At 39.0% G+C, this 27,470-nt stretch overlaps 1 protein-coding gene across 4 annotated transcripts in view; it reads right to left on the bottom strand.

The window, feature by feature from the left end:
* LOC129199284 (transducin-like enhancer protein 1) overlaps nucleotides 1-27,470 on the bottom strand; it is an 81,648-nt gene that overhangs the window by 22,486 nt on the left and 31,692 nt on the right. For 2 of the 4 annotated variants that reach the window (XM_054809526.1, XM_054809524.1), the window contains exons 7-13: nucleotides 16,085-16,286; nucleotides 15,322-15,338; nucleotides 7,079-7,195; nucleotides 3,864-3,917; nucleotides 2,182-2,334; nucleotides 1,207-1,351; nucleotides 299-489 (exon numbers count right to left, since the gene is read on the bottom strand). In XM_054809526.1, coding sequence (XP_054665501.1) covers nucleotides 299-489; nucleotides 1,207-1,351; nucleotides 2,182-2,334; nucleotides 3,864-3,917; nucleotides 7,079-7,195; nucleotides 15,322-15,338; nucleotides 16,085-16,286 — 879 coding nt within the window. Of the gene's footprint in view, nucleotides 1-298; nucleotides 490-1,206; nucleotides 1,352-2,181; nucleotides 2,335-3,863; nucleotides 3,918-7,078; nucleotides 7,196-15,321; nucleotides 15,339-16,084; nucleotides 16,290-27,470 lie in introns of all 4 variants that reach the window. The other 2 variants (XM_054809525.1, XM_054809523.1) reach the window with 1 other exon arrangement.

The following is a 27,470-nucleotide window of genomic DNA, read 5'->3' on the forward strand; positions in this document are numbered from 1 at the left end:
CTACCAAAACTACCTTTTTCAATTAAAGCATAAAATAGTTTTTTTACATTTATTGATTGGGCAAAGCACTGATGAAGGTGAAGAAAAAAAGGAAACATACATAAAAACACTGAGATTTTTTGTTTTCAAGGTGCAAATTTGTTTCTCCAGCCACTCAGCAAAGTGAAACACACAGTGAAGCTGTCAAGCCTCTGGCACTGTTATAACTTGGGAATTCAACAGTGCCAAATGAAGCATGTAGCTCTTCTCAGTGAACCACAACTCACATGACTGAGATTGCATGCAACGTATTGCCTACCATAGGAGATCTTCCATAGGCAACCACGGCAGCTGCAGCAGCAGCAGCACTCATCTGGGGTGACATATTGTGCAGACTGGCATAGGCTGCCCCTGGACTGGTTAACTCTCCATTCATGCCAGCATGAGGTACCATTCCAAACGGAGCAGGGTACGGTCCTGGTACTGCCAATGGTGTCCGCAAACCTGCAGCTATGGAATAATGAAGTCGGGTAGCTTTATTTATATATTCCTGCATACAGGGAAGGAAACAGCCGTTTTTTCCGCCTACAATACCTAACCTTCCCCTCTGACATACCTACACTGCTAAGAAACATTGCCACAATTTATCAGTACCAACACCTCTTAATTCACTCAGCGTAAATAAGATCTACTGAAGTCTGAACTGGCTGATTACTGCTAACAATCTCTTCTAGCATTACCTATTTCCATTTCTGTAATATTTCCATGTTTACATTAATCTCTCCTTTGCCAAATTAAGCAGTAAAGCTGACAGATATGGTTTACACAGCTCATGTCTGAAGCAACTGTGCTGTACCAGCCTGAATAGCAAAAGTAAACTTCCCCCTGCATTTGTCAAGATTTACACTGCAGCAAATATTAGTAGACTCAGACAAAGAGCTGGAGAAAAGATTGCATTCAGAGTAAGTACCAGAAACTTCTGAGAAGTCTTTTTATATTGCATTCGGTCTCTGGATTATTTCAAAAAAGATAAAGACAAAAGTAAACAAAGAAGGATAAGAGATAGAAAGATATTCAAACTCTTAATAATCCAAACATCTGCTTCTCATCAAGCCCTCTCTTGATATCAAGAACAAAGCAATACATTTAGTTAACATTTGCACAGAACTACATATGTAAAAAAAGATTAATTTTGGAACCATAAAAGCATGTGAGGTAATGCATTACCAGCCTGGTTAACCAGAGGGTCCATTGTTGGAGGCTTGCCAAGGCCTGGACGAAGTCCTGGAGTAGCACTAGTGCCTGGAGTTGGCACATCACTTCGAGGAGTCGGTGTGCTGGATTTCAGAACAGGCGTGCTGGCTTTTTCATGCTGGTATCATTAAACAAATTAAATGAGTATTATTTTTAATCCAGGCCATATTATACAATTTATCACAACAGCAGCTGGGATGCTGGGCACCTACTACCTAGTCCCTCAGCCAATTTTCATAAATCCACGCAATGCTGACAACATTAACTTGTGAGAGAGAAATGCTGACCTTTTTGATTGCTGCCAAAATTAAAATAAGAAAAGAATCGCAGAAAGTTATTTTTCCTTCTTCCATTGGCATGAAGAAAAAAAAAAAAGCCCGAGCTAATTTTTTTTTCAGGACAATACAGTATGCATCACCAAATTATTTTAGCTTGAAATCATTACTGTCTGAATTATTATTGGATGCAGCAAATCTAAGTACAAAATGCCACGACAGTTGATAGCATCAAAAAATCATGACGCAACAGCTACAGAGAATCTGATCCAATTAGTAGTGATACTGCAGGAGAAGTTTTCAAAAAGTAACAGCTTATTTAGAAAAGTTTAACAAAAGCATGGAGAACTTCTTAGTAACTATATACAGACTATGTTAAACCATCAGCTATTGCTCAAGAAAAAATCAACAATGCTTAAGTGACTCTTGTACTTTGTAACATATTTGCAACTCATTTGACAGAGATGTAGGAAATGAGAGAAATCAAAATGATGCAGAAAATATTGCTGAGGAGGAAAGCTGAATAATACCATATATAGGTCTGGAAACACAGTAGTCTATTTCAGCTTCAAATGTTTAAAGCCGTGTACTTTCTGACACAAGTAGTTGCAGGAGAATGGAGAGTTACACTTTACGAGAAAGAGTAACATCTGGACATCAGACTTCTACCCACCAGACTCATTTCTTTGGACTTGAGGGAAGTGGAACTTCCTGAAGAGGCCGTAGATGCTGGACTGCTAGAGGCGTCTTTCTTCAGCAGGCGGGTTTTATCTATGCCATTTTCACGTGGCGAATGAGTGGGACTTGCCCTTGGGGAAGAAGGATCCTAAAACAATGGGAAGGGAAGAACAGCACAGAACGGCGTCATGGGTTGGTACACAAACACCACTAAGGACTCTATGGGAAAAAAACTAGAAGAATTTAAGCAGTAAGTTCAAGTGACAAGCCATTTTGTTATCTCTATAGAAAAAAAAGCTGAAATCCCTTCATCAATTTAGAGACATAAGTAAGTTCATATAGTAAGCAATCTGGTTTTATTTTACACTACAGGTAATCATAAACTGTTTCCAAGCATAGAGCTTGCAATCTAAACATTCCTAAGTACAAACTAAGGCAAGTGTGCACGACACGTGATGAGAGCAAGACCAACAGTAATTGCAGTAAGTTTACGCTGTTTTTCCCATGTACGTTCTCCACGCGCTGCTAGTGAAAACAAACATTTCAATAATCTCTTTTAGGCCATACCAACCTTGCTCATCTCTATCTTCAGAAGAAGAGATAAAGACGCATGTTTTATACGCCATAGTATCTGTCACTTCTTTCTAAATACCGTCTGCAATTGCCTCACTACTTAAATGTAGAGGAAAACTGAAATCACCTCTCAGGTAATTATTTTTCTCTCTTCCAGAGGAACTCTCTGCATTTACTTTAACCTGAAATAGCCAACCCAGCAAGCTACAATGCCATCAGAGCTCTGCAGGTTCTCCATGTTCCTTTGGCTAATGAGAATAGCGGCAGGAAGGAAGCAGCCCTCACAAGAGGTAACTAAGTCTACTGATTGATTATTGAACAGTTTCATTGTAAGTAGGGCTTCTGAAAGGATTACGAAAATCCCTAGTTGGCCCCCCATTTTTCTACTCGGCTGACATCATTTGGACACTCGGAGCTGCTGAAGACACTTCTCTGTCAGCTTCTCTCCCTGTGCTTTTCACAGAGCAGAACCACCTTGCTACCATACTGAGGCTTCCCAAATCTCTTTGTTGTATGAAATAAAAGATGAAGAACAGGAAAGGCCCATCCCTTCACCTTGATGCCACTGCCAAATCTCTGCCTTGGAGAAAAGAAAAGTGGCTACAACCTCTGGAAAATCTTGTGAACTGACTGACTTCATTCTGACTTCATTCTAAAAGCCAAACATTTCTGGAAAATGCTGTCTTTAACATAGCACATTAAAATACTCGTAATTTTTAAGGTACCAAAAATGGTTTTAATAATACTCCTACTGTTAAATACAAGGTTAGGTATTGTCTTCCTTTTTCATTTGAAGACAGTAGTTTGAAAACCTCAGCTCTCCACCTGCATCTCACCACAACTCTCTCCACTACAGAGCAGCTGTGAAGCATCAGAACATGACCGCAGAGGGAACAGACCTGGACAAAGCAGCAGAAGGAAAAGCTGAGAGGGCAATCAGATAAAGCTCAGAAGAAGACATAGTAACTGCAGTACTAACAAAAAGGAGATGTTGTGAATATTTTAACATATCCACACAGAGGAATCTTTTTCTTCTAACATCTAAATGCACTTTTCCTTTAACCTTTGGGCAAATGTCAAGACTACAAAAATGAAAAAAGTTACCTCATTGGATACATCTACAACCAAGTTATCGTCACTCTTGTCCCCATCACTGTCCTATTAAAAATAAATAAATATAGTGTTCATTTCAATTAGTACATTAAGAGCCCAGAGAGAAAGACTACGCATCTACTCAGACATTTTTTGTTTGTCCTAAACAAAAAGCAAACAGCCTTTCATTAACTTATTAGCAATAGGGAAAACAATGAAAACAGGAACACAACACCTTATTTCTGCTTCAATAATAAAACCCAAATAACGTAGAACTAGTTGAAAGGTGGTGGTCTCACCATCAGGGCAAGATGGTCCAAAACCCCTCCTTATTACCGTCGTAAACAGTGTTATCACTACTCCTAACAGAATGAGTTTCTCTTTGCATATACTAATCTTACTCATTAATCTTACAAAAATCACTGCTTGTGCACACCTGAAGAAAAAAACAGATCTCAAAAACCTGGAGCTTTTTGGCATTTGTTTGATGAATCAACTTCCTCAAAGTAATTGGATAATTATTCTCCTCTTCCAGAAAGGACGTTTTGAAATGGAAAGTTCTGGGGAAGAAAAAGCTTCAGAAATGCCAAGGCATTTCAACATTTATGCCTAACAAAGCAAAAATACTTTGACATTCCTAAATGGAAATGTTTTATTGTGGCTTGTCAAGCTGCATTTTGACTGTTTCACATAAATCTGTGTTCACCTGAGCTGCTCTACTGCCTCACAATAGCTGTTAGGTTACTCAAGTGCTTCCTGGTCCCTGTCTCTAAAATGGGCTGGGATGCCCCAGCAGACCCATTCTATGATAGACAGTCATCTAGTGATTTCCACAGTGCACCATGGTAGTTCAATCAGAAGGTGAGTCTTGACTCAAAAACATCCCGTCCCCCACCCCCCCAAAAAAAAAAAATCAAATTAATGACAAACTTAAAATTTTTGTGGGGCCAAGTTTGATATTTTCAATAACAATACTTTTAGTTAAAAAGTTTCTAGGCAAACAGACGTACAAGATCGCTCAAACTCTGCCCCATCTCTTCCTTTCAAAGTGTCTGGGCTATCAAACTTAACATTGGCAGACAGAAAGTAAAACACCAGTTCCTTCCTCTCACTTCAGGCCATAATTTATTTAAAACAAAACAAAACAAAAAACCACACAACAAAAAGACCCCAAACCAAAACAAACAAAAAAACCCCTAACAGGTAGTTTCAACCTTTCCCCTCTGCTTTAGCAGCTGAATATTGCTCCAAGAAATACTGCAGACATGTAGGGACCCAAGAGTGCCACTGAAGACAGAATGGTGGCTCTCTTTGCCACTCAGAAAGCTGTCCAACCAAAGGGTGCAGAAGGAGAAGGAACAGGAAAGCTTCAGCACCATTTATCTGCCACCTCTTGAAAAGTATGAAGCACCCAGAAGGCAAGAATAGGTTAGAACACATTTGCACGTGTGGGAGCACAGTAGATGGGACACTTGTTCACCAGAAATAGCACCCCTGAGGAGGGCAAAAATAGCTGCCAAGCAATGACTAAGTGCACTCCATTGACTTTGTCATCTTGAGAAACAGAAATTTACTGGGACTGTGAAAGGCATCTCCTATAGGTACTATTAATATCAGAAGATTCTCCTCACTAACAAATCCACAAGTTGAAAACATACAGGTCCTAACATGAAAATCAGTTCGAAGTCAAATTTTGCATCTTATTTCCAAAAGCAACAATTCTTACAATTCATTTATCTCCTTTCCTACAAAAGCAGCACTTCCTTGTCCCTACAAGGGCCTTATCTAAAATGAGCTCTAAATCAGCAGCTCTGTGTTTGCAGAATCAGGAAACCTTTAAAAAGACAGATCTTCCAAATTAGAATAAATCTGGAACTTCCAAATATCCTTGTTTTGCTCAATTCTTTATTTTGATGCTACCTTTATCTGTAAAATCCATTTCAAGTGAACAGCAAACAGAACGCCACATTTAAAGTGTGGATTAAAACAAACTGCTTCTGCAGTGCAATAATATCCTTTCTATTTCTTTCCAGTAGTAATAGAAGAAAAACAAGTCAAGCTTTTTCTTCCTTTTTTTTTTTTTTTGTATCAAATGTAGCTTAAGAATGCTTTATCTTCAAATATTTAAAATGAAAAATGCCCATGGAATATCAAACCCTCAAAGTTGAGGGAGTAACATGGGGAAGTTTGCCAAACTCTTCCGTAATCAAAACAAGATTACTAGAAAGTGGTGAAAATACAACTTGCAAAACAGTAACAGTACTACAACACCACAACATGCAGAAAGGGGAAAGTAACCCCATCCACTGTCACTAGCTCCGGGGATATCCCATAGCTGCTCAGAGATATTCTGGGTCCAAGTGGAAAGAAGTTACCCTGCCAACTACTGAGGAAATAAAGTGGCACTTGATTTTCTCTTGGATTTCAGTAACCAGGAAGTAATTAGTGATCGGATTCATACAAACCAGACAATTTACCACATTGTTACTATGTCAAAGAATAATATCTTCTGTTAGACTTAAGTGCTGCTTTTCAGTACGCTTTCACACCAGTTGTAGTCTCTAAAGCCTGTTCAAGTATCATCCTGTGATTTGGCTGAGCGTTTAGACTTGAAGTGGAAACCCTACGTGAACCTTCTGAGGTTCACGTATGTCACACTGTTGCACTGTAGTGTCTCTTTGAAACCAAGCAACAAGCAAGCTAGTCAAAAATGCAGAACACAAACTGTGAACTTTTTTGTATATCAATTTGCTTTGTGCTGAAATTGCCGTATCAGCTGAAAGCAATCTTTAGAAAGTTCGTACAGCCTCATAACATATGCAGTTTGCAATGGTAATTATATACTCAACACGGTAATAGTAATAGCTAGTATCAGAAAAACATACTACTCACCCACCACCCCCAAATCAACAAAATCCTCCGTTCCAAACAAACCTGCAGGTTTTAGAGCAGTCCAGAAAGGATCTCTTGCCCCAGAACACTTGAGAATCCCATACAGCTACTCCAGGCTCATTATTCCCTGATGAGGAGTATTACTTGACAATAGCCCGAACTATTGAGTCACTGCTCTTCCCACAACATGAATAATGGTCTCTCTGGCACAAATATTCATGTACTACATCAGCCATAGGAAACACATTGCCTTGCTCTTCACAGCTCCTTTACTCCTCATACAAGCACAGTGTGTGCAAATAAATTAATCATTTCTTTGACACAGATTTGCTTACATAGTGGCTGGAATCCTTATCATCCACCTTTCTCTTTTTGATGTCATTGGCATATTCAGGGCCATTCCTGCGTTTATCTGTGCTTCGCAGACTGTCCGGGACCAACAGAGAATTACTCTGTAAAGACAAAAACCAAGGTCAATCAAAAATTCCTTTCAAAATTCCTTCATATATACTTAAAAACTCAAATTGGAGGTGATAGATGCTTTAGAAATGTGATACCTACATAATCTTTCATTCCATTTAATTCAACTCAAAGTCCTCCAGGCAAACATGTACAGCTACATGCATTCTAAGAAGCTTGGCTTTTTATCGTTCAACTTATCAAAAGTTTAGTTCACTTGTCAGTCACCATCTATTTAACTAATTCAACTGAATTTATTGTTTAGGAGAAGCAGGCTTGCTGTTTATTCATGAGCAGGTAACAATGATGTTTTTATTTATTTTTTAATATACAGATCCCATATAAAAGAGATTTACTCAATATGATCTGATTGATTGCTTACTTCTAGACCATCATAAATACATGAGGCTTTGGTATCTCTACATCTGCAGGCATGGATAGATATATGGTAACTTGCCTTTAACTCTTAAAATAACAAATATTTACCAAATAAGGTTATGCAGTAATCATTTGTTTGCTGCGGTAAACTACAGTTGGATGCCTTCAACAAATGTATGGCAAACAAAGATCAAATATTTTTACTTCCAGCATAACATTCACTACTAGTGTGAAATTAAGGCTAAAGTGTTGTTTAATCAGACTCGATCTGAAAAACTAAGGCCAACACACACACACACACAAAAGACAAGCAAAGGCTAATCTTTTCCTCAAACTACATGGACTGCTCTCATTCATGCTAAGTTATGCTAAGTACAAACTGTTGACCCAAAGAGAAAGGCATTTTAGACATTTTTCAGTCACATGACAATTTGACATGCCTGCGATTCCCATCTCCATCTCCGTTCCAGCTAAAGCATTAAAACGTGTTACAATGAGTTCTTTTAAGTGCAGGATTAGCATATGCAAGAGGGCAATTTGTTCAGTGATGTGTTAATGCTGTGAACAATACTGAATGAGTTGAGAAAAAAATCTCCTTTCACAAAGACCTGGTAAGCCTAGTTCCTAAAAGCCGAGTACATGCTTACATAAATAAATATATGCTTACATAAATATATAAGTAAATACGTATTTACACGCATACACGTCTCCCACAAGAGCAGACCTAATACCGACATATATACTATGATTGAAGTGTAAGCCCACAAAGGAAATACTTAGATCTACCCGAGACACATATATTTACTCTTAATATATCATAAACATACACTAATAGCCAGTGAACTGTGCACTGAATGGCTTCCCCTTTAAAAACCTGAGGACATCACAGAGGTTTCGTTCAGACATTAATGTTTAGTCCCAAGGAGAAGGAAAACCAAACAGGGTACATAAGGCAATCTGAATCCTCTTTTTCCTACTTCAGAAGCTGCACTTTAAAGGCAACTCTAAGCTCTTTTATTCATGACTATTCAAGCTAAACAAATGCCAAGGGGCTTACATAAAGCATATAGGAGGGTCTAAGGAAATTCAGTATAAAGAAGCTCAAAATAATGTCTTTACTGCAATGTTTTGCAGCTAAAAGATGGGCTTGTTGGATCACTGAACTAATTGCCTTGACAGAGTCTGAATTTAACCCCTCGTCTCTTCCCAGATGCACACAACCTCAAGCATTCACTAGTTTGAAAAACATTAAAACTCATCTTCAGCATTTTAATATTGACTCCATCATGTCTGTAGCAGTAGAAACATCTTAAGAAGCAGGGTATCAATTGAAACTTGACCACATGTTTCAGTACTGCAAATGTCTTCTCTTAAGGAGGAACGTCTTTCAGTTAAGAGATACTTCCCCTAACAAAAATCATTTAAAAAAATCTATTTTTAGTACTGAAGAGCTTAGAATAAAAAAAATTAAGGCAAATGTAGTAGAGTGAATAGACTCAGCTTCTCATTTTAAATTGCTAAAATCAAGTGTGAATAACAGAAAGGTGCAAAGGGGCAGCAGCTGGGAAAAATTAGCAACCCTGCTATTTGAAGTTGCTACACAGAAATGTAGGGAACAGCTTGCAAATTCTGGCATCAAATATGTGTTAACTACAACGGCTGATAAATTTTTCTGGTTTAATGTGAAGTCTACCTAGACAATGCTGACAATATTCTGTACAGTTTGTCTTGCAGAATTTCAATACTACATTCATACTATGTACTTAGGAACTCCTAGGTACACCTAGCTCCCACTGTGTGCTGCAAGCCAAACAAAGATAATTAGATTTGATTTTTCCTTAAAAGGCTGATGGCTTACTTATCACATAAACATATAATTATAACAATAATCTATGGTCCTCACAAGCCTATTCTGCAAAGCGTCTCCCCTGTGGTCCTATTTACACTGCCTTTCTCTAACTCACCACATTCATTTAAAAGCACCATTCCCTGGAAGTAGAGCATCCATGCCAGAAGCTGTTGTAGAGCCGCTTATTTCACACTAGCTATAGTGGCAGTTGCAAATAAGATCGTGCTGCTACTCTGGCAAAATTTACCAGTAAACTCAATAATTTAAAAGTTACTGTTTTGTTTAGCTTAGGAGTACATGGAAGTTCTAACAACCGTGACTAAACTCAGGTAAGTATAACTTCTGATGAAAAAATAGCTTGCTACTGTAACCTACTACCATAATTCAAACCACCAATTGCATAATACTTCATTCAACAATATGAAAATATGCATCTTTTTAAGCTGTGCATATGGTAGATCCAGAACACTAAAGTAACAAGGAAATAAATGCAAATACAAACAAGAACTGGGAAAGAGATGATCATATAAGCCTTGGGCTGGTGACATCTCTTACCGACATACTGTTAACAGCGAACAGTGAGGACAGCCTACCACAAGCCACCTTTCCTCATTTCAGCTCTGGCAGAGTTTATATTTGCTACATGTTCGCTATTAAGCATAGGATTAGCTAGGACATAGCAGCAACAGCTTCACAATCATACAAGTTCTCCTTATCTTCCCTTTAACAAAAATAATCCATTTACTTTTTCCACCAGGCCTACTAACATCAGACTTATTTTCAAAAGTAGGAGAAGGTGGGGTTTTTTTATTTTTAGCTATAATATTTGTACAATTTTTTTTAATACTACTGAAATTTTCCATTGGGATTGATCTTCAGTAATAATCAGTTTGTACAAAAAGGGCAAATATATATATATACACACATGCATAGTTGATTTCCTAAAGAGAAACTGCATGACACCAGTTTTCATTTTGTCTTAATTTCAACAGACTAGATGCATAATTGAGGATAATCCTTGCTTTCATACTAGGAGTTCAATTTATTAGGGATTACCAATGCAACATCTGTAAATCATGAATCTCAGATCAGAACAAATGGTCAAAATCAATTTTATGTAAATGTTTTCTTTTTCTTCCAATAATTCAAAATTTATTCACATTAATCCCTTTCCTTCAAATAAGTCCCTAAAGAAGAAAAAAAAAAAAAAGCCTAATGTAGCACTGCTTCCTGTCAGAGTTACCAGACTGCATAAGGGCTGCTTAACAGGCAACTTGGGATCCTAAAGCAACTTTGCTGCCAGCAAAAGTTAAACAGTGAAACCACCGGCAGCAAATGTGAAACGAAAACCCAGTCGTGATGCACAGAGAGAAGGCAGGTTCCCTATTAGGAATATAACGCACATTATTCAAATGCACTTCTTCAACTGCCATGCCGTTCCCCATAGGAACTACTTCCAAACCACAAGTATGTGTGCCAGAGGTACAGGCTGAGAGCCCACAGTATCTCATTTAGCCCCAGTTATAATAATAATAATACAGCACAGACAACTCACTAGAACATACAGAACTGACAATTAACTTTATGCTGATCATTACGGCAATTAAACAACAGTATTTACATCGCATCTGTGCTCATGGTTCAACTACACCTGGTCCCAATTAAGATCTATTTCCCCTAGTGCTGGACTCTGTACCCCCCCTGCTCCCCTCTCCTTGAAAGACAGGCGGGCACACACTTGCTCTGTGCTTGGCCACTCACTGACTCCCAAACCAACTGTGCATCCCAAACCAACTGCACCCGCCTGCCGCTGCAGCCAGTTACTGCGGCTGAGAGCCGGCCCTTCCCGGTATCACCAAGCAGGGTGGCTGTGTTTATTTAACCACTACGCTGGACCCGCACCGCCGCACCATGCACAAGTGCTACCTACGGATATCCATATGTAGGCAGGCACAAAGGCAATCCCTTGTTGAGCAGGCAAAACAGGATCAATTCTGGCATCTACAACCAAAACATTAGTTGATCAGCGGTCCCACGACTCACTGATAGGAATAACTAGCACTTAACCACCCGCCGAGCAAGGCACAAGAAGATTGCACTCAAAGTTGTTCAACTCAAGAATCATTAACTTCCATTCATTCAATACGCTTCTTGCAAACACACCTCACCAACCCAAAAGTTGACTTACAAAGTCAGGGGGTTTTCATTTAAATTACCGGTGACGAAAAGCTACTGACTTCACCCTTTTTTCACCCACCATTGTAAGTTGTATTTAGACTGGTATGTTCATATTAAGAACATGGAAATCTAGAAGCCTAAATGAATTTGAATCACTCTCCACATTGATTCTGTAACTGGGAGACATTAACAGAGGATAAGGTTGATTTCAGCATTTTCTACCTAATGTTTGTCAGAATCAGGGTATCCATAAAAATTTATATGAGAACACCCCAATCCTCCTGTCCTTCATCATCAGCCTCATGCTGCTTTTTGTCAGCTACAAACTAAACTGCAATGCAGCATCCCACAGCTCTTCCGTGCGAGCAACTCCTGCTGAAGCTAATTTGTGGTTTGCATCCATAAAGACTGTAAGATTTAACTTATTTTTAAGTCGACACAGCAAATAAAATATATAACTGATTAAAGAAATTAAAGTTTTTCGATTACAAGCTATATAATGGAAAATAATACTTTCTTCACAAAAGCCAAGAAGCATACATGTGCTATACTGAAGAATACCCTACATTTTCATAGAACTCCTTTTATGATTTCCCTCTTATTTAAAAGAATTAAAACTCAAAACAAAAACGGTTTGCATACAATATCAACCAAAAAGTACCAGTCAATTGTGCATGACCCCTTCCTCCAAGACTGGGAGGGAAAGAATAGGACAGAGACCTAACAACACAAGAGTATTTTTCTGCATTAAGAGCATTTGCTTTTTAAAACAATAGCAACATTTATGCTTAACAATGAAGGCAAAAAAAGGGAAAAAAGAAATCTTACTTCCTAAATCTCAGAAAACAAGTTCAATGTTTTTCATGAGGACAAAAGATAAACACCAATGTAATGTAAAACCCAAGCATATAATGAAGTCAGATTTCACTGTCTACAAATTATTACTGATACTACAGAGCACTTCAGAACATTTGAATTTCTATACTGTCTAAACAGGATACTAGAACAGAGGGAAGACAAGTGAGAAACGAACACCTAAGATGAGTTTGAAAAATGTTGCTAGTATGTTCCCTAGAGAAAAAAATGTGGACTTCAAAGTTCTTTCGTATTGATGACTCCCAAAACTTTATTAAGCTTCGGTTGCAAAACTTACTTTGCCTGGCTTTGTTACCTGCCAGACTGTCACAATAGTAGGGATGCCTGCGTTCCCACAATAACATGACTCAGTTTTGGGTGGTTACAGTTACATCAGCCAAAACTCACGTGCCATTATCCACGTAGCCCTCTAATTTAATTTTGACCAAATAATTTTAGCAGTTCATGTATGAAGTATACTACTAACTTAAACGTTATATATTTCACAAACATGGATTTACAAAGAACTTCCTTTCATTTTACTTCTTGAAACTTTAATATAAAAAAGAAAAACATAGCCCTTGCCATTTAGATATATCAAAAGTAGCTAAAATGGACACTGATCACAATCAAGAATAATGAAATCACTGCATCTTTATATTCCTTTATAAATGCATTAACCTCACTGCTTTATGAAGTATGTCTAAACATACAAAATACAAAGCTCATGACTGTGCATTTGTCTAAGGAAACTTTAAAAAAAGTAAAACCAGATCTCATTTAAAAATGAATATGCTCAAATAATATGCCACAATATGCTTTAACTCAAAGTTATGTAAAAACCCCTCCATTTAAAACTAAATAAGCAAGTGTTAAATTTTAATCTTTCAAACTTGCACATTTAAAGCTGTCAGCCTCTACTGATGATACTGGAAGGTCACACTAGACATATTTGATGGAAATCATACTGTAAAACTGCACAGTAAAACCAAATACCACTGTTAATTTAGGTAACAAAGAGCATGGGTTTTGGTGTCTTGGATGATGAAAGCAACCCTTTGTCAAGGATTTCTGGCAGCACAATTACACTTCAAATGTTACTCTGAAAATCAAATTGATCTTATCTTGGTGACCCAGATGTTACAAACTAATGTGCAGAATAAGAGCCTACTGCTCAGTCGGAACCACATGTACTAATTAAACAGACCTGCCTGTATGACTTGCGTACTTGTGACCAATTTTATATTATCCTTAAAAATATATTTAAAAAAAAAATCCATTAAAAATAGAAGATAATTACGGAAGTTCAAAGAGCAAATCATTCCCAGATGATCATTTTAGCCACAAATTTGAACTTGACTATCACTTGAATTATGATTCTTTCATTGAAGCTATCATTTACTGTTAAGCCAAGACTCTAATGCAACACTGTATTTAAACAATTTTCAAGTTGGAGTTCACCTGTATTCAGCTATTAAACTTTAATTGAATTATGAAGTATTACTCTCTGCTGGGACCAAAAAGAAACTATGGCCACCACGGTGTAGTAACGTCAACGCAATATATCCCTATGGCAAAGGTCTTTTGTGAAATAAAGCCTCAGGTTGTTTAAAGGTTACTCAGTGGTAAACCCAGCATAAAAAAAACCTACTACAGGTAATAACCAAGCAATCATGAGTTACACACATGGAGACAGAAGTAACTGCAGCGACAATTTTATGTATTTAATTAAATAAAAATGACATATATAGTAAACTAAGCAAGTGATACTGCAAATCTCCCACAACACAAAAGCCAGGTTTAGTTTTTGAAGTTCTTCTTCCATAGGCGAGAACTACTCTCAGCTACAAGATGAATTCACAGTCTGAATTTCACAACGCTGTATAGCATCTGATTTTAAACCCAAAAACCCATTAGCAAAGTACATGATGCACAAGGCAGAGGAGGATGGGAAGAGAACAAGGACAGGAGACGTAACAACCAAAGCAAAACACAAAGCCATCACTCCCACATCCGCACGTGTGTGTGCACAGACACGCACTGCAAACCCCCTTCCTTAGCTCTTAGGGAAAAGTGGTTGAGAATCCTGCACTTGACTAACATCACTCGAACTTTTCCTAGTTCTTGTTTTTTCTAATCGAGAAAAAGAAACAAAACAGATCCCAAATTCACTTATGACATCAACAAGCAGAATTAGGTTTGCTACTTGAAATGATGTGAAAGTTGCACATGCCCACCTCCAACAGATTAATATAGCAATATCACTGAAAACACAACAGTATAAAAAGTTGTAACAAAGTATTTCTTTGGCTGGTTTTCAGATTAGATTGTTTTAGACCAATGCTATTACAGCTTATGTCTAAAGGGGAAAAAAATACTGCTATGGAAGTTACACCTGAAGCACAAATTAAGCAGTAAAGACATTAGTACAGCTTAAACAGATTCAGTTAAAGACAGTCCTAGGGCCAAACACGGTCACAACACATGAATTTTAAATTTCTCACCTGTTCTGCAACTCTTAATTCCTGAAAATCCTACAGAAAAAAAAACCTTAACTTTGACTAATAATGTTATACTTTAAGTTGCAGTCAACCTTCTGTTTGATTTGCAGCTTCCCCCCCACCCCAATAAGCAAACTAAAATTCAAGCTTCCGCAAAATCATTCTTCTCAGAAACAAACCTGATTCATACAGTCCTCCAAACAAATGGGTTGGTGTTCTGCATAAACCAGGAGATATCTTAACAGAAAACACATATGCCCAGTATCATGAAACTGACTAAAAAGCAAAACAAACAATGCAAGGTCTGGTTATTACGTTATGTAGAAGTGGAAACATTAGCAGGAATGTTGGTACTTACTGTGCCCGGCTCTCTGTCTGCTCCCGCAGTAACCAAGAAATGCACAGACATGCCCGTTCAGACACAGAGGCAAGAACAGAAATAAAAAAGGGGGGAAAAAAATTAGAACACAAGCCGCGAACAGTTTTAAAATGGCTTTTATTTATATAAGTCATTGCACATTCCTAATACAGTGATTTCCTGAAAATTACAGTATTTTGTAAACATGATTTACAGTTTAACCATACACAAAGCCTAGTTTTATTTCATGACAGAATAAATTATTTTCTTTTCAAAAATTAGTCAAGTGCAATTTTGCCCAATATTTAATTGCGTACTAGAATTTAAGCCTATGAAACTAAAGTAACAGATGCAATTATCTAAATCTTTTGTTTGAACACATTCACTTCAAAATTTAACTTCTCATTCCCCCTACCTTCCCACCCACCCATTTAACAACAGTACTTTCTTTGAAAAAAATTACCCATTATGCATTTTAACAGTTTTCCACAATATGGTGCAGGCCACTGGTGTTACAACTAAGCATTTACCAGGATGTCAAAATGCCCTGCGAACTGCAGAGCATGTGACGCCTAGTGATCCCCTTTTAAAATACTGAAAACTTCAAAGCTGAATTTTGTTTCAGCGGTATATATGCAGACATTTTTAAGTTTGCTAACAGTTTTTTCTCATTCTATATAACTTGAATTCTTTAGAGATGCACACAATTTGCAGCAACGCGCAAATCTGACAATGTCCTAATCAGGCCTGCCATGCCTCTCACCTCTGTGGTGTTCTGCATCTTGATGCTTCTTGTCATCTTTTATTGCCAAGTGAGACTGCCCACCCAAAGCACTAGAAAGGGCAAGAAGGCCAGCGCTGCTTCCGAGTGGAGGGATTCCTGGAGGCTGGAGTCCTGACGGATGCGGTGTTAGAGGCACTGGAGGTCCATGGCCGTGCGAGAGATGCTGAGCCTGCAACTGCTGCTGCTGTTCCCAGCAGTGTCATCATCCCCGGAAGAACAACACAGCACATAGTTTGGGAAGAAAAAGGGAGAAGTTTGGTTAATTGTTGAGAATCAACAGTGGAGTTTTTCATTTGTTTGTTTTAAATCTAGCCCCTCCTCTTTGTCCCACCGCTCTATAGATGCTGCATTGTATCATGTTGTCTGTGCACCGCTCTGATCATGCCCCATAAACCGAAAAAAGCTAGCTGGGTAGTTCAGCAGCCTGAGGAGCAGGTTCAACTACTAACAGGTTGTTCTGGGCAGCAACCGCCCGCCATGGCATCACTGGTGACAAACAGCCAGCAACAGCAGAAGGCCCAAATACCTTTTCCTTTCTATAGAAAGGAGTATCATTGCTCGGGGGGGGGGGGTGGGGGGGGGCGGGGGGGAGGAGTTTCACTGACTAATTTAAACTCACCCCCCTCTTTTCCCCCAGTTTGGAAACAATAAATAGGTTTCTATTTTGAATATTATAAAATCTAAAGGACACTGCTCAATTTCATATTTAGTGTAGTTAAATTTGTATTTTATTGTAGTCAAGCTTTTGAAAAGAACAACAACAAAAAATATGTTACTGAACTAGCACTGTGTTTAGAAACCAACTTTTAGCTTAAAATCCAGGTATTCCAAGTAGCATCAATAAGGTCATGGAATTCCCAACAAGACATGGTATTCATGAATTAAAATACATCCATTTGTTTCAAAAGCAGCTTGCAAGATCAGTGTCGTAATGAGCAGACATACAACCCTGTAACCAATCTGGCAAAATAATCTGTAAGCAATTTTAGAAACAGAGCCCTTACAATGGAATGGCTTCTGCATAGTATAAATATTAAGATACTTTCTAGTAAAGCTGTTATGGTTCGATTAATATTTTCCAAGTTCAGCTAACCATTTAATTTGTCCAAAATGCTCAGCACAGATTTATTTAGAAAATTAAACTTCAAAACCATCTTTAGCTTAGTCATATCTCCCCTTTAGTCTGCTACAGGTAAGCAGATTTTCTGCCTCTTTCCTGCTTCCTTGTGCCTGGGCGTATGAAAAGAAGACAGAACAAACCTCTGCACCTTGGCCACGCTCCACCATCCCTCTGTTGAAGGTAGATACCATGAAAAAAGCTAGAGTACCACCCAATTCGTGGGATAAAAGAGAAGACAGAGAAGCAAATGTCTGAACAGGATGACCTCAGCTAGACGTGAGAGTTTGACCTGGTGAATGCTAGTGGTCCTGTAAGAGCAGGCAAAATTGTTACAGTACTGCTGACAGATACTGAAATTATACCTGGACTAAAGCTTACAGTATTTCACAAATTACTGCAAAATAACTCAATTCAAAATAATCCAAAAGTATTTTATCTGCTTTCATAGGTCCCAAAACTCTTCAAGACAAACTGTCAACAATACCTGCATAACATCTTCCGGCATATAAATGATTTAATTTATTACTATTTAGATAACTACTGCTCCCCTACACTTTTATTTCTCATAACCCCACCCGAAGATATGCCTTGAGCTGTTTATAAATATATGTAGACACAAGTGACTGACACTGAAGAACTCTGGACTGCACCTGCTAATCTTTCACTTTTCTGCTGTCCCAACCGTAATGCAGCCATCATTTACTTACTTTTGATATACAAGATGAACATTAAAATTTACTACCATCCCTTTAGTCAACTCTATAAAGCCACAAGTTTACCAAATCTTTCTCACACCACGTATCAGGAATTTCTTTTCACATGCTGCACAAAAAGCCTCGCTGGTCTTCACTGTAATACGTACATCTGATCATTACACTTGCTAACTTTTCAGTATGTTTAAAAAGCAAGATGAGAGAGAGGTACCTCTTATTCTTATGTTTTAATGTCTGTACAACAACCCAAAAAGTAACTTTTTGAAGAATTATTTTTATTTGAAGTAGTTAAAGCAGCAGACCACCTTCTACAAAATCAAGCAGCTATTGCTAGTGAAACTTAATTTGACTGAAGAAATATCAGCAAAGAGCACGGTAAAGTCTGACAGTGCTGCAAGGTTTTTGTTGTTTGTTTTGTTTTGTTTTATGATCCAGCCTCTAAAGAACGTCATCTCTCTTCTCTCAGACTATATCCAGACTTTAGTAGTTTCCAGCATGTTTCCTCAAATCAGGAGGTAACCTGATGTTTTGGCAGGCTCTCTCAAGAGAGATGGTATCTTAATTGTTCCCCTCCTCGTTTACCCCCTGAGCCAGGGCAGTCGTCCGCACTCAGTACTGTACTGCATTCATGGCATTGGTCTTGAGTGTCCCCAGCTGCACTATCACGCTGGATTACCTAGTTGTGGTGCGCAATTGGCTAAGAACAAAAAGTGATTTGTCCCTTTCAAATTGGTTTTGTGGAGAAAAACCTCCTCCCTTCTCCAACAGTGAGCTCAAATTAGCTTCTTTTGCTGTGTGGGCATGGGAAGGTCAAAACAGGGAAATGAAGTTAAATTGTTTCCATTCTTGTCCATATCCCTTCAGGAAGCTTGTGAAGATTCCTTTTATTCATGCCTCTCTTGCATGGTTTAATTAGCAAACAAGTTCACCCACATGATTTCAGGAAGCATAGCTTAACCCTTAGAAATCAAACGGTTAGGGACACGTTACCTACAATTTCCCTGGCTCTGCTTTGTAGCCCACACACAGGGTATTGTGAAAGTCCCAGAAACGAGGAACGGATTGATCCCCTCTAACAGGTTCCGAAGCTGAAAGCACATGATGAGAAAGGCTGTGTCCTGTTCCTCTGACGGGACTGCACACGAACGGTGGGGAGCAATGCCCAGTGTAAGGTGCAGAACGGAACACGAGAGCTGGAAGTGGAAACGCATCACTCCGCGTAACATCTTAGCAGCTTTGCAAAATGGTTACTGAGAGTAGCAGAGGAAAATGATACCCAAAGATGCTTAAATATCCGACTACATTAAACAGACTTAAGACTGAAAACCTGATCGTGGTCTCTTAAGCCAACAAAAGTATATTATGATTTAATGTTTATTATCTGAGGCTCACTGCTGTTTAAGAAAGAAGTATATTCATTTATTGTTTGTATATTACCTATTCATAATAGGTTTAACGTTCTCCCTAACAAATAGATGAAGATGATCCTTTCCAGAAGATCACGCTCTTTTTATTTTAAAAAAACCCACTTGAATTGTTAAAAGTATACTGTATTCTCTTTCTAGAAGGCAAAAAGGGAATATGTGCTGTACACAAAGGAAGAAACTAAAGACCAGGGAGACAGATAACAGCAGCACTCACCAGATGTATTTAGTAACTAGGCATTTGCCATAGTAGATCCTAGAAACAATTATGTTATGCATATAATCACTTTCCCGTCACTTCAAAGACACTAATGCCTGCTCTGTCACCTTTTAAGAGCTTAGCAGCAGTGAGATATAAAACGGAATAATTTGGCAGCAGTATCATGGTCTACTAGGCATGTTCATTAGCAGTTAATTAAAAACTAGACACCTGCCATAAGAAATGTGCTCAAAAAAGGATGAGTAACAGGTCTGTCTTACTACCAATTATTATCATTACTTGCAGAGCAAGGGCTGTGTCCACTTTCAGAGGGAAGCGGGAAGGTAGAGAAGAGTGCAATGATGCATACATAAGTGACTACACTGAGATAATTAGCCATAGCAGTGATTTTAAAAGCATCAGTAGTTCACCCACCATTTTGTTGCAAAAACAGAAGTTCTTCATATTTGCAAAGGGAGAAAAGGAATGGCAAATTCAGCTTACTGTACTGTCTAGATGTAGGTTTTATTACCTCAATTTTGTTTCCCGGTATCCCCCTAACCAGACCGCAAAGACCCAAAAATCAACATATAAAAAACACAGCACTTGTTTCTCTAAGCAAGAACCTCATAACAATTTTAAAGGCATACAGTTTTTCACCTACAACATCCTAGGCAAGTTCCAGCTATAAAGAGCTCTTTAACTAGGACTTAAAGTTTGGAATGAATTTTCAATCTCTGCCAGAGACTTCCAGAGACAGAGTTAGGAAGTCTTTGTGAAACAGATTTCCTATATATAAACAATGATGTCTCTTTTAGGCTCTTTGTCAAGATAGAGCATGAGCTCCTACAATCCTACTGCCCACCTTAAAGTAGCTCTGTTGAGGTCACAAACACCTATGATTTACTTAAAAATCTAGTTTTGAATTCCTAGCATTAAACAGTTAAGAGTATTCTTCTCTTCTTAAATAGATGTGTGATGTACTATTCAGTATCTGTTGAAAAGCACTGAATTAAAAATTCAGATGTGATTGTACATGAACAGTGAAAAATGGTTATACCTGGTTCCTGGTCTCTTGTGCCCTTCTAAATAAACAACTGAGAGTAGAAAAAGTTTTCAAAAAATCTTATCAGCACTAGCACCAGTAATACTATCAGCAGATTCCCCCAAGCTCCAGAGAAGTGTTCCGAAAAAATATCTGGCAAGCACAAAAGTAATTTAGAGACCTAAAATGTAAAGGGCATTATTTCGTGTCAACTTCTGTAAAACTGAAGAAATGTGATTTTGTTAAACTCAAGCAGGCAGAAAGACATGAGAGAAAAACATGTATTACTGTGTTCAATTTCATTGCCATATTCTCTCCCTTCCCGAAGGGAAATCTTCAGGGTTGGTTTTTTTTTTTGCTTGCTTGCTTAAGTAGCAGAAGGAAGTGAGAGCCAGTATCAAATGTCTATGGCCAATAACCATATGAGGGCCACTGTCCTGAGTGCATGCAGCTAGCCAACCTAGCAATAACCTCCTTCCTCACTGTTTAGAAATATTCTTAAAAACAAGGTTGCAAATGTAACCTTCGAAAAGGGGAAACAACTCCAGACTATGCTCCTGCCGGATCCAGTCTTCTCCCTCATGCTAAAAAACAAAAAAACCACCAACCAACGCCTCCCCACCCTCAAAACCCTACACACACCACCCATGCTAGCAACAGTCAAATCTAGCAGGAATAAATCCATTACACAGTCTAAGCCATTAATGAATACTTGCATTTAAGTTTCTGTAGGTATTTTCAAAAGAGCATTTCAGCTCCAGAGAAGAACCTATTAGCAGGATGACAACCAACCTCCCTTAAGAATATAACCACATTCTTCTACAATGGAGTGATTGCATCAGTGGACAAGGGAAGAGCATCTACCTAAACTTCTAGAAGGCCTTTGATACAATCTCTCACAAGATTCTTGCCACTCACTTGGAGACATATGGGGTTGGTAGATGGATTGTTAGATGGATGAAGAACTGGCTGGATGACCGCATCCAAAAAGTCAATGAGACTCAATTGAAAGAGTCAACGGCTCAACGTCCCTGTGGAAACCAGCAACTAGTGGTGGCCCTCAAGGTTCCATAATGGGACTAGCACTATTCAATACCTTCATCAATGACATAGCTAATGGAATTGAGTACACCTTCAGCAAGTTTGCAGATGACACCAAGCTGATTGGTGCGGTTGATTCACTTGAGGGAAGGGATGCCATCCGGAGGAACTTTGATAGGCCTGAGGAGCAGGCACGTGCAAACCTCAAAAAGTTCAACAAGGCCAAGTGCAAGGTTCTGCACATGTTTCAGGGCAACCCCCAGTATCCATACAGACTAGAGGATGAATTGGTTGACAGCAGCCCTGAGGAGAAGGACCTGACGATAATGGTGAATAAAAAATTGGACATGCACCAGTAATGTGCACTTGCAGCCCAGAAAACCAATCGTATCCTGGGCGGCATCAAAAGAAGCATGACCAGCAGGTCAATGGAGGTGATTCTCCCCATCTACTTCACTGTCATGAGACCCCCAGCCAGAATATTACATCCTGCTCTGGGGTCCACAGTGCAAGAAAGACATGAAGCCGTTGGAGCGAGTCCAGAGAAGGGCCACAAAATACATTGGAGAGGACTGGAGCACCTCTCCCATGAAGAAAGGCAGAGAGAGTTCAGTTTGTTCAACCTGGAGAAGAAAAGGCTCCTGGGAGACCTTACTGCAGCCTTTCAATATACAAAGTGGGTTATGGAGAGACACTTTTTACCAGGGCTTGTAGTGACATGACAAGAGGTAATGGTTTTAAATCTGCTCTGAAAGAGGGTCGATTTAGATTGGATATTGGGAAGAAATTCTTTTCTGTGAGGGTGGTGAGGCACTGGAACAGGTTGCCCAGAGAAGCTGTGGATGCCCCCTCCCTGGAAGTGTTCAAGGCTACGTTGTACAAGGCTTTGCACAACTTGGCCTAGTGAAAGACATCCCTGCCCATGGCAGGGAGGGTTGGACTTGATCTTTGAAGGTCTCTTCCAATTCAAACCATCCTATAATTCTGTTCACCTATTACAGACTGATATATGAGCTACCCAATATGGATTGTTTACTACTCTATTTTCTAACTTTGCTTCAGCAGCAGCAGATGTGTTTCCCCTTCACTGCTTTTGGATGTCTTTTTCCTTGATAGTATCACCATTAGACTAAGTAATCACAAACTGTGTTAGCAGTCCCTGCAAGACACTTCCTTCCAATCTATTTGAACCCTACTCTTCAGTACCATAGCAGCAATCTGCAAAACTAAGCTCCGAGTTTGCTTTCATTTGCTGTTGACACAAAACTAGGAGGAGTGGCTTATACACCAGATGGCTGCATTACCATTCACAGCGACCTCAACAGGCTGGAAAAATGGGCTCAATCTCATGAAGTTCAACAAGTGGAAGTGCAAAGTCCTGCACTGGGAGCAACAATCCCAGGCACCAATATATGCAGGGGCTGCCCTGCTGGAAAGCAGCTTTGCAGAAAAGGACGTGGGAGTCCTGGCAGACACGAAGTTGAAAATGAGCCAGCAATATGCCGTTGTGGCAAAGCCGATGAGTGGCGTCCTGGGCTGCATTAGAAAAAGTATCACCAGCAGGGCGAGGAAGGTGATCCTTCCCCTCTACTCATCACTGTTCAGGCCACACCTGGAATACTGTGTCCAGTTCTGGGCTTCCCAGTACAAAAGACACTGGACAGCATCCAGTGGTGTGCCTAGAGAGGCCTAAACAGTTCCAGCTCTCTCAGCCCATCCTCATATACAAGATGCTCCAGTCGTTTAATCATCTTTGCCGCCCACTGTTAGACGACACAGTTACACAATGGGCACAAACTGAAACATTGGAAGTTCCTCTCAAACATCAGAAAACTTTTTTTTTTTTTTTTACAGTGATGGTGACTGAGCACTGGCACAGGTTGCTCAGGGAGATTGTACAGTCTCCATCCTTGGAGATACTCAAAAGCCATACAGACATGGTCATGCACAAGTGGCTCCAGGTGGTCCTGCCTGAGCAGCTGGGGCAGACCAGATGACCTGCAGGGGTCCCTTCTAGCCTCAGGCATTCTGTGATTCTGCAATTCTTAATTGCTTACTACTTTCCCTCTGTTTAAACATGTTTCAGAAAAATGAGAATCAGCTACTACTATCATTGCTTAATTTTCTCTATAATTCCTTTTAAACATCTGTGTTTATTTTGGTTCATTTGGTTTCCTTACTTCCTCTTCTAAATGCTCAGATTTTATTCTGACAGATAGGAAGCTACACTATACCACAGTAAACAAACTTGAAAGTGCCCACCACTGCATCTCTAGCTAGTGAGTTGAGAATGGATGCTTTGTAGTTTTGTAGGAATTATTTGAAAACTATCCATTATGTGAACAAGCCACAGTGCCTTGGGTGTGGAAAGAGAATGTCCCTTCGGAACAAAGAGACAGTGTCTTCAGCAAGCCTCTTCTATCTATAAACCATGTGACATGTCATTGTACTACAGAGATTTAAGTCCACAGAAAGACAGTATCGGCAAAAGCTATCCAAAGACATATATTTCTCACATACAAAATTTATGTGGCAGTGGCATGATTATTTAAAGACTCAACTGTCTCATGGGAAAATCCTGCTCCTTCTTCATGCTTTATTACCGAAGATGCATAGGATAGCATCTTTGGGTCTTACCATTTATTTTCCACTCCCATAAGAAAGGAAAAAAAACCAACAAAACTTTTTACTGTGTAGAGAACTGATGTCAGAAAGCAAATATCAAAGTCAGAAAGAAGATGAGAATGTTAGCTTAAGTTTGCTCTTGGTTATTTTCTACGGGAATCTGCTTTAAACTAATGTTAAATTTCTGAACAGAAGGCTCTTCAAAGTTTTTTTACAGTTCCTGTTTCCACTTGTTCAAACAACACAAACCATGCTAATAAGTCTCAATTGCACATCAACTTTTTTGAAGCAGTAAGGGGTTGCATAAATTGCCTCACATAAACCAGAAATCTGATGCTATACTGGGATAAAGGCAGCTTCCCGCCCCCCCATACAGACTCCCCAAGCAGTCCTTTGCTCACAAATTAACTTCATCTCTAAAGTAACTGTAATAAGGCTGAGAAGTTGCATTCCACTGCTCCAGCAATTGAGAACACTAAGAAACTAAGCCCTTCTGCCACCTTATCTATTAAAAAAAAAAAAAAATCAGGTAGAAGACCCTCACCATGTCCGAAGTACTCCATGAAGCTACTGCAAAACAACATGAAGTTTATGGTTCTCAATTAGAGTCTTTTATCTGTTTTCCTTTCTTAGCTCCTTTTCTGCTTGGTCACTTGATTCCTTCCTCCCCATGTTATTTCCCCTCTCCTTTTCAGAATTCACTTTCAGTCCTCTGCTATGGGATCCTCCTTTAGGAATCAAGTCTTGTCTCCTCTTTATTCTTCAGAAAACTCAAAATAAGAAAAGCAATGCCGATTTCAACTGGCTCATGAAGATTAAAAACACCGCTTCATGCTCTGGTGCTCTCACTACACTTTTACACTGATGCATACCTGTTTCACTGTGAAATGTATTTCTTCTACAGATTTATGCCACACAGTTTTGCCACAGAATACTAAACCTGGCAAGCTCTGGAGTCTAGGTTTGTTTTTGGTTTTTTTCCTCCTTGCACTAGAGATAAAATTACAGTCTTTAATCTTGCTAAAGTAAAGCAAGTTAGCATAAACACTTACAAGCGTAATTCCTCATATACTTGCTCTATAAGGCTAAAAGTTCTTCTCTATCCAAAGAAAGAAAATAAAAACCAGTTGCAGTCACAAAGCTTCCACACCAACTTCTCTGAAACAAAAATACGTATTTATTAGTTGGTGGTGTAGTTCAAGAAAAGAACAATTCGACAGAGAAATCGGGACACAGGAAGAGAACACAGATTCTAATGTGGGGGCAGGAAACCACTGGTGTACATGGGTCACCTGCAAAGAGCCCAGAGAAGGCAACTGAGACAGCCAACAAGGACCAAAGCAGTCGTATGGAAGCCTGCATCTATCTAGAAAAACTCTAAATTCAATTTTTCATGACTACAACAGGAAAACTGAGAGCTCCCTAAAATCCTTATAAGACATAAATACTTAACATATTCTTTAGCTTGTATTTTAGAATATGTTCTGTATTTCATGAGGTTTTTTTTAAAACATGGAAAATTAAGTCTTTTAACATAAGAAAGGCTTAGGTTGCTATCAATTTGAATTACATAGCCAGTACCAGCCTACCTACAAGTACGCACAGTACTTTTGTTACATCACAAGATCGCATTTTTAAATTTTAATACTGTAGTTAGCTTTACACCTATAGAACTGAGACAAAGGTCTTCAATGCTTCCCAATATAATGCAAATAGCAAATATAATTTCCAAGGGTAGCTTATTAAGCATTGGTTAGTTCCCACACCACCACTGTAGATCGCAGACATATAGACTGCAGGGGAGGAAGAGGCACTCTGTGTTTTGCTTAGCGCTATGCTGAGCAGCAACTCCAATCTTTGTTGTGCTTTTCTGTCTCACTTTGAATAGCTAGACTTCTCTGCCCTTCCTTCTGGCATTTTGGAGGGCAAGCCCAGGCAGCAGAATTAGAAAGATAAAGAGACATTACACTTCAGGGCTCTTCAAAAAGATCCCTCTTGCAAACTGTAATGACAGATGTGGGTGACCCCACCCAAATGATTTGTCACCACACCCAGTGAATGAGCACATCAGCTGTTTTTCCACTAAGTGATCAGCAATTAACTATTTAACAAAAGTTTAGTGATAATTGTTAAATGGCAAGATTTTTAGCATCCCATTGACACAGAGGGAACAATTATATGGTACTGCCAGTACGCCTGGCACGCCAGGCGCAGATCTGCGCTAGCAGCCTTGCTACGCTGTGGAGCCTCTGCGGATTGTCCCATGCCGGCAGAGCCCTGCGGCGAGGACACAGGATATTGCCAGCAGATGGAATTCTTCCAGTTCAGCGACATCTTCTCCCCAAGGTGCATTAGCACTCCACTGGTGTAGCTGCATCCACATAAGGGCTTTTGCCAACAGAAAAAAAAAAAAGGGTTTTCTTTCCTCCTCCGCGCTTTTAGGCACTGTAAGTCAACCTAAAACTTAGTAGCTTGTACCAAGCGCACACCCATCGAAGCATGGCTAGTGCTTGTATCAGCCGCTATGCTGGCAGCACAAGCAGCAGCCCATGAACCAAAGAAGCCCGTTTGCTAGCATAATCTTACACGTATATACACATACACAAAACATTTTATAGATCGTATGTACACAATGATATATTTTATATCATTAATATAGTGTTATATACTGCATATAGTATATGCTATATATTATACATACTGTTCTGTATATATTTATACATTGTTTGTTTATACTTTTATATAAAGTTATAAAAGTTGTTCTGTGTGTTTGTATATACAGCTTTTTCATTGATAGCTATTCTTCTAAAAATATGTATTGCAGGGCTGGCTTAAGAACAGTTCCTGTCTCAAACAGTTTATAACAAAAAAAGGAAATTGAAACAAGTCAGAAGAATAAGTTCTAAGTGTCCTTGTATTAATAATGTCTGGGGTTTTTTTCCTTAGGTTAAATAATGTTGGGGTTTTTTTTCCTTAGGCTAAATTCTGAAGTAAGGGACAAACAGCAAAGATGAAGTCATATTGGAGGAAAAAGACTCTGCAACAATGGAGGAACCAGAGAAGCCTTTATAAAGGACAGATGCCACAGGGCAGGAGGGAGTGGAGGGGTAGAGTCAGAGTAAAAAATGGAAAAAAAATGACCCTTGTGCAGGAAAACATGTCTTCACCAAAGGACTTCCCAGACTGTAAAGGCAAGTA

This window comes from Grus americana, chromosome Z (genome assembly GCF_028858705.1).
Source record: "Grus americana isolate bGruAme1 chromosome Z, bGruAme1.mat, whole genome shotgun sequence".
In the NCBI taxonomy this organism is placed as follows: Eukaryota; Metazoa; Chordata; class Aves; order Gruiformes; family Gruidae; genus Grus; species Grus americana.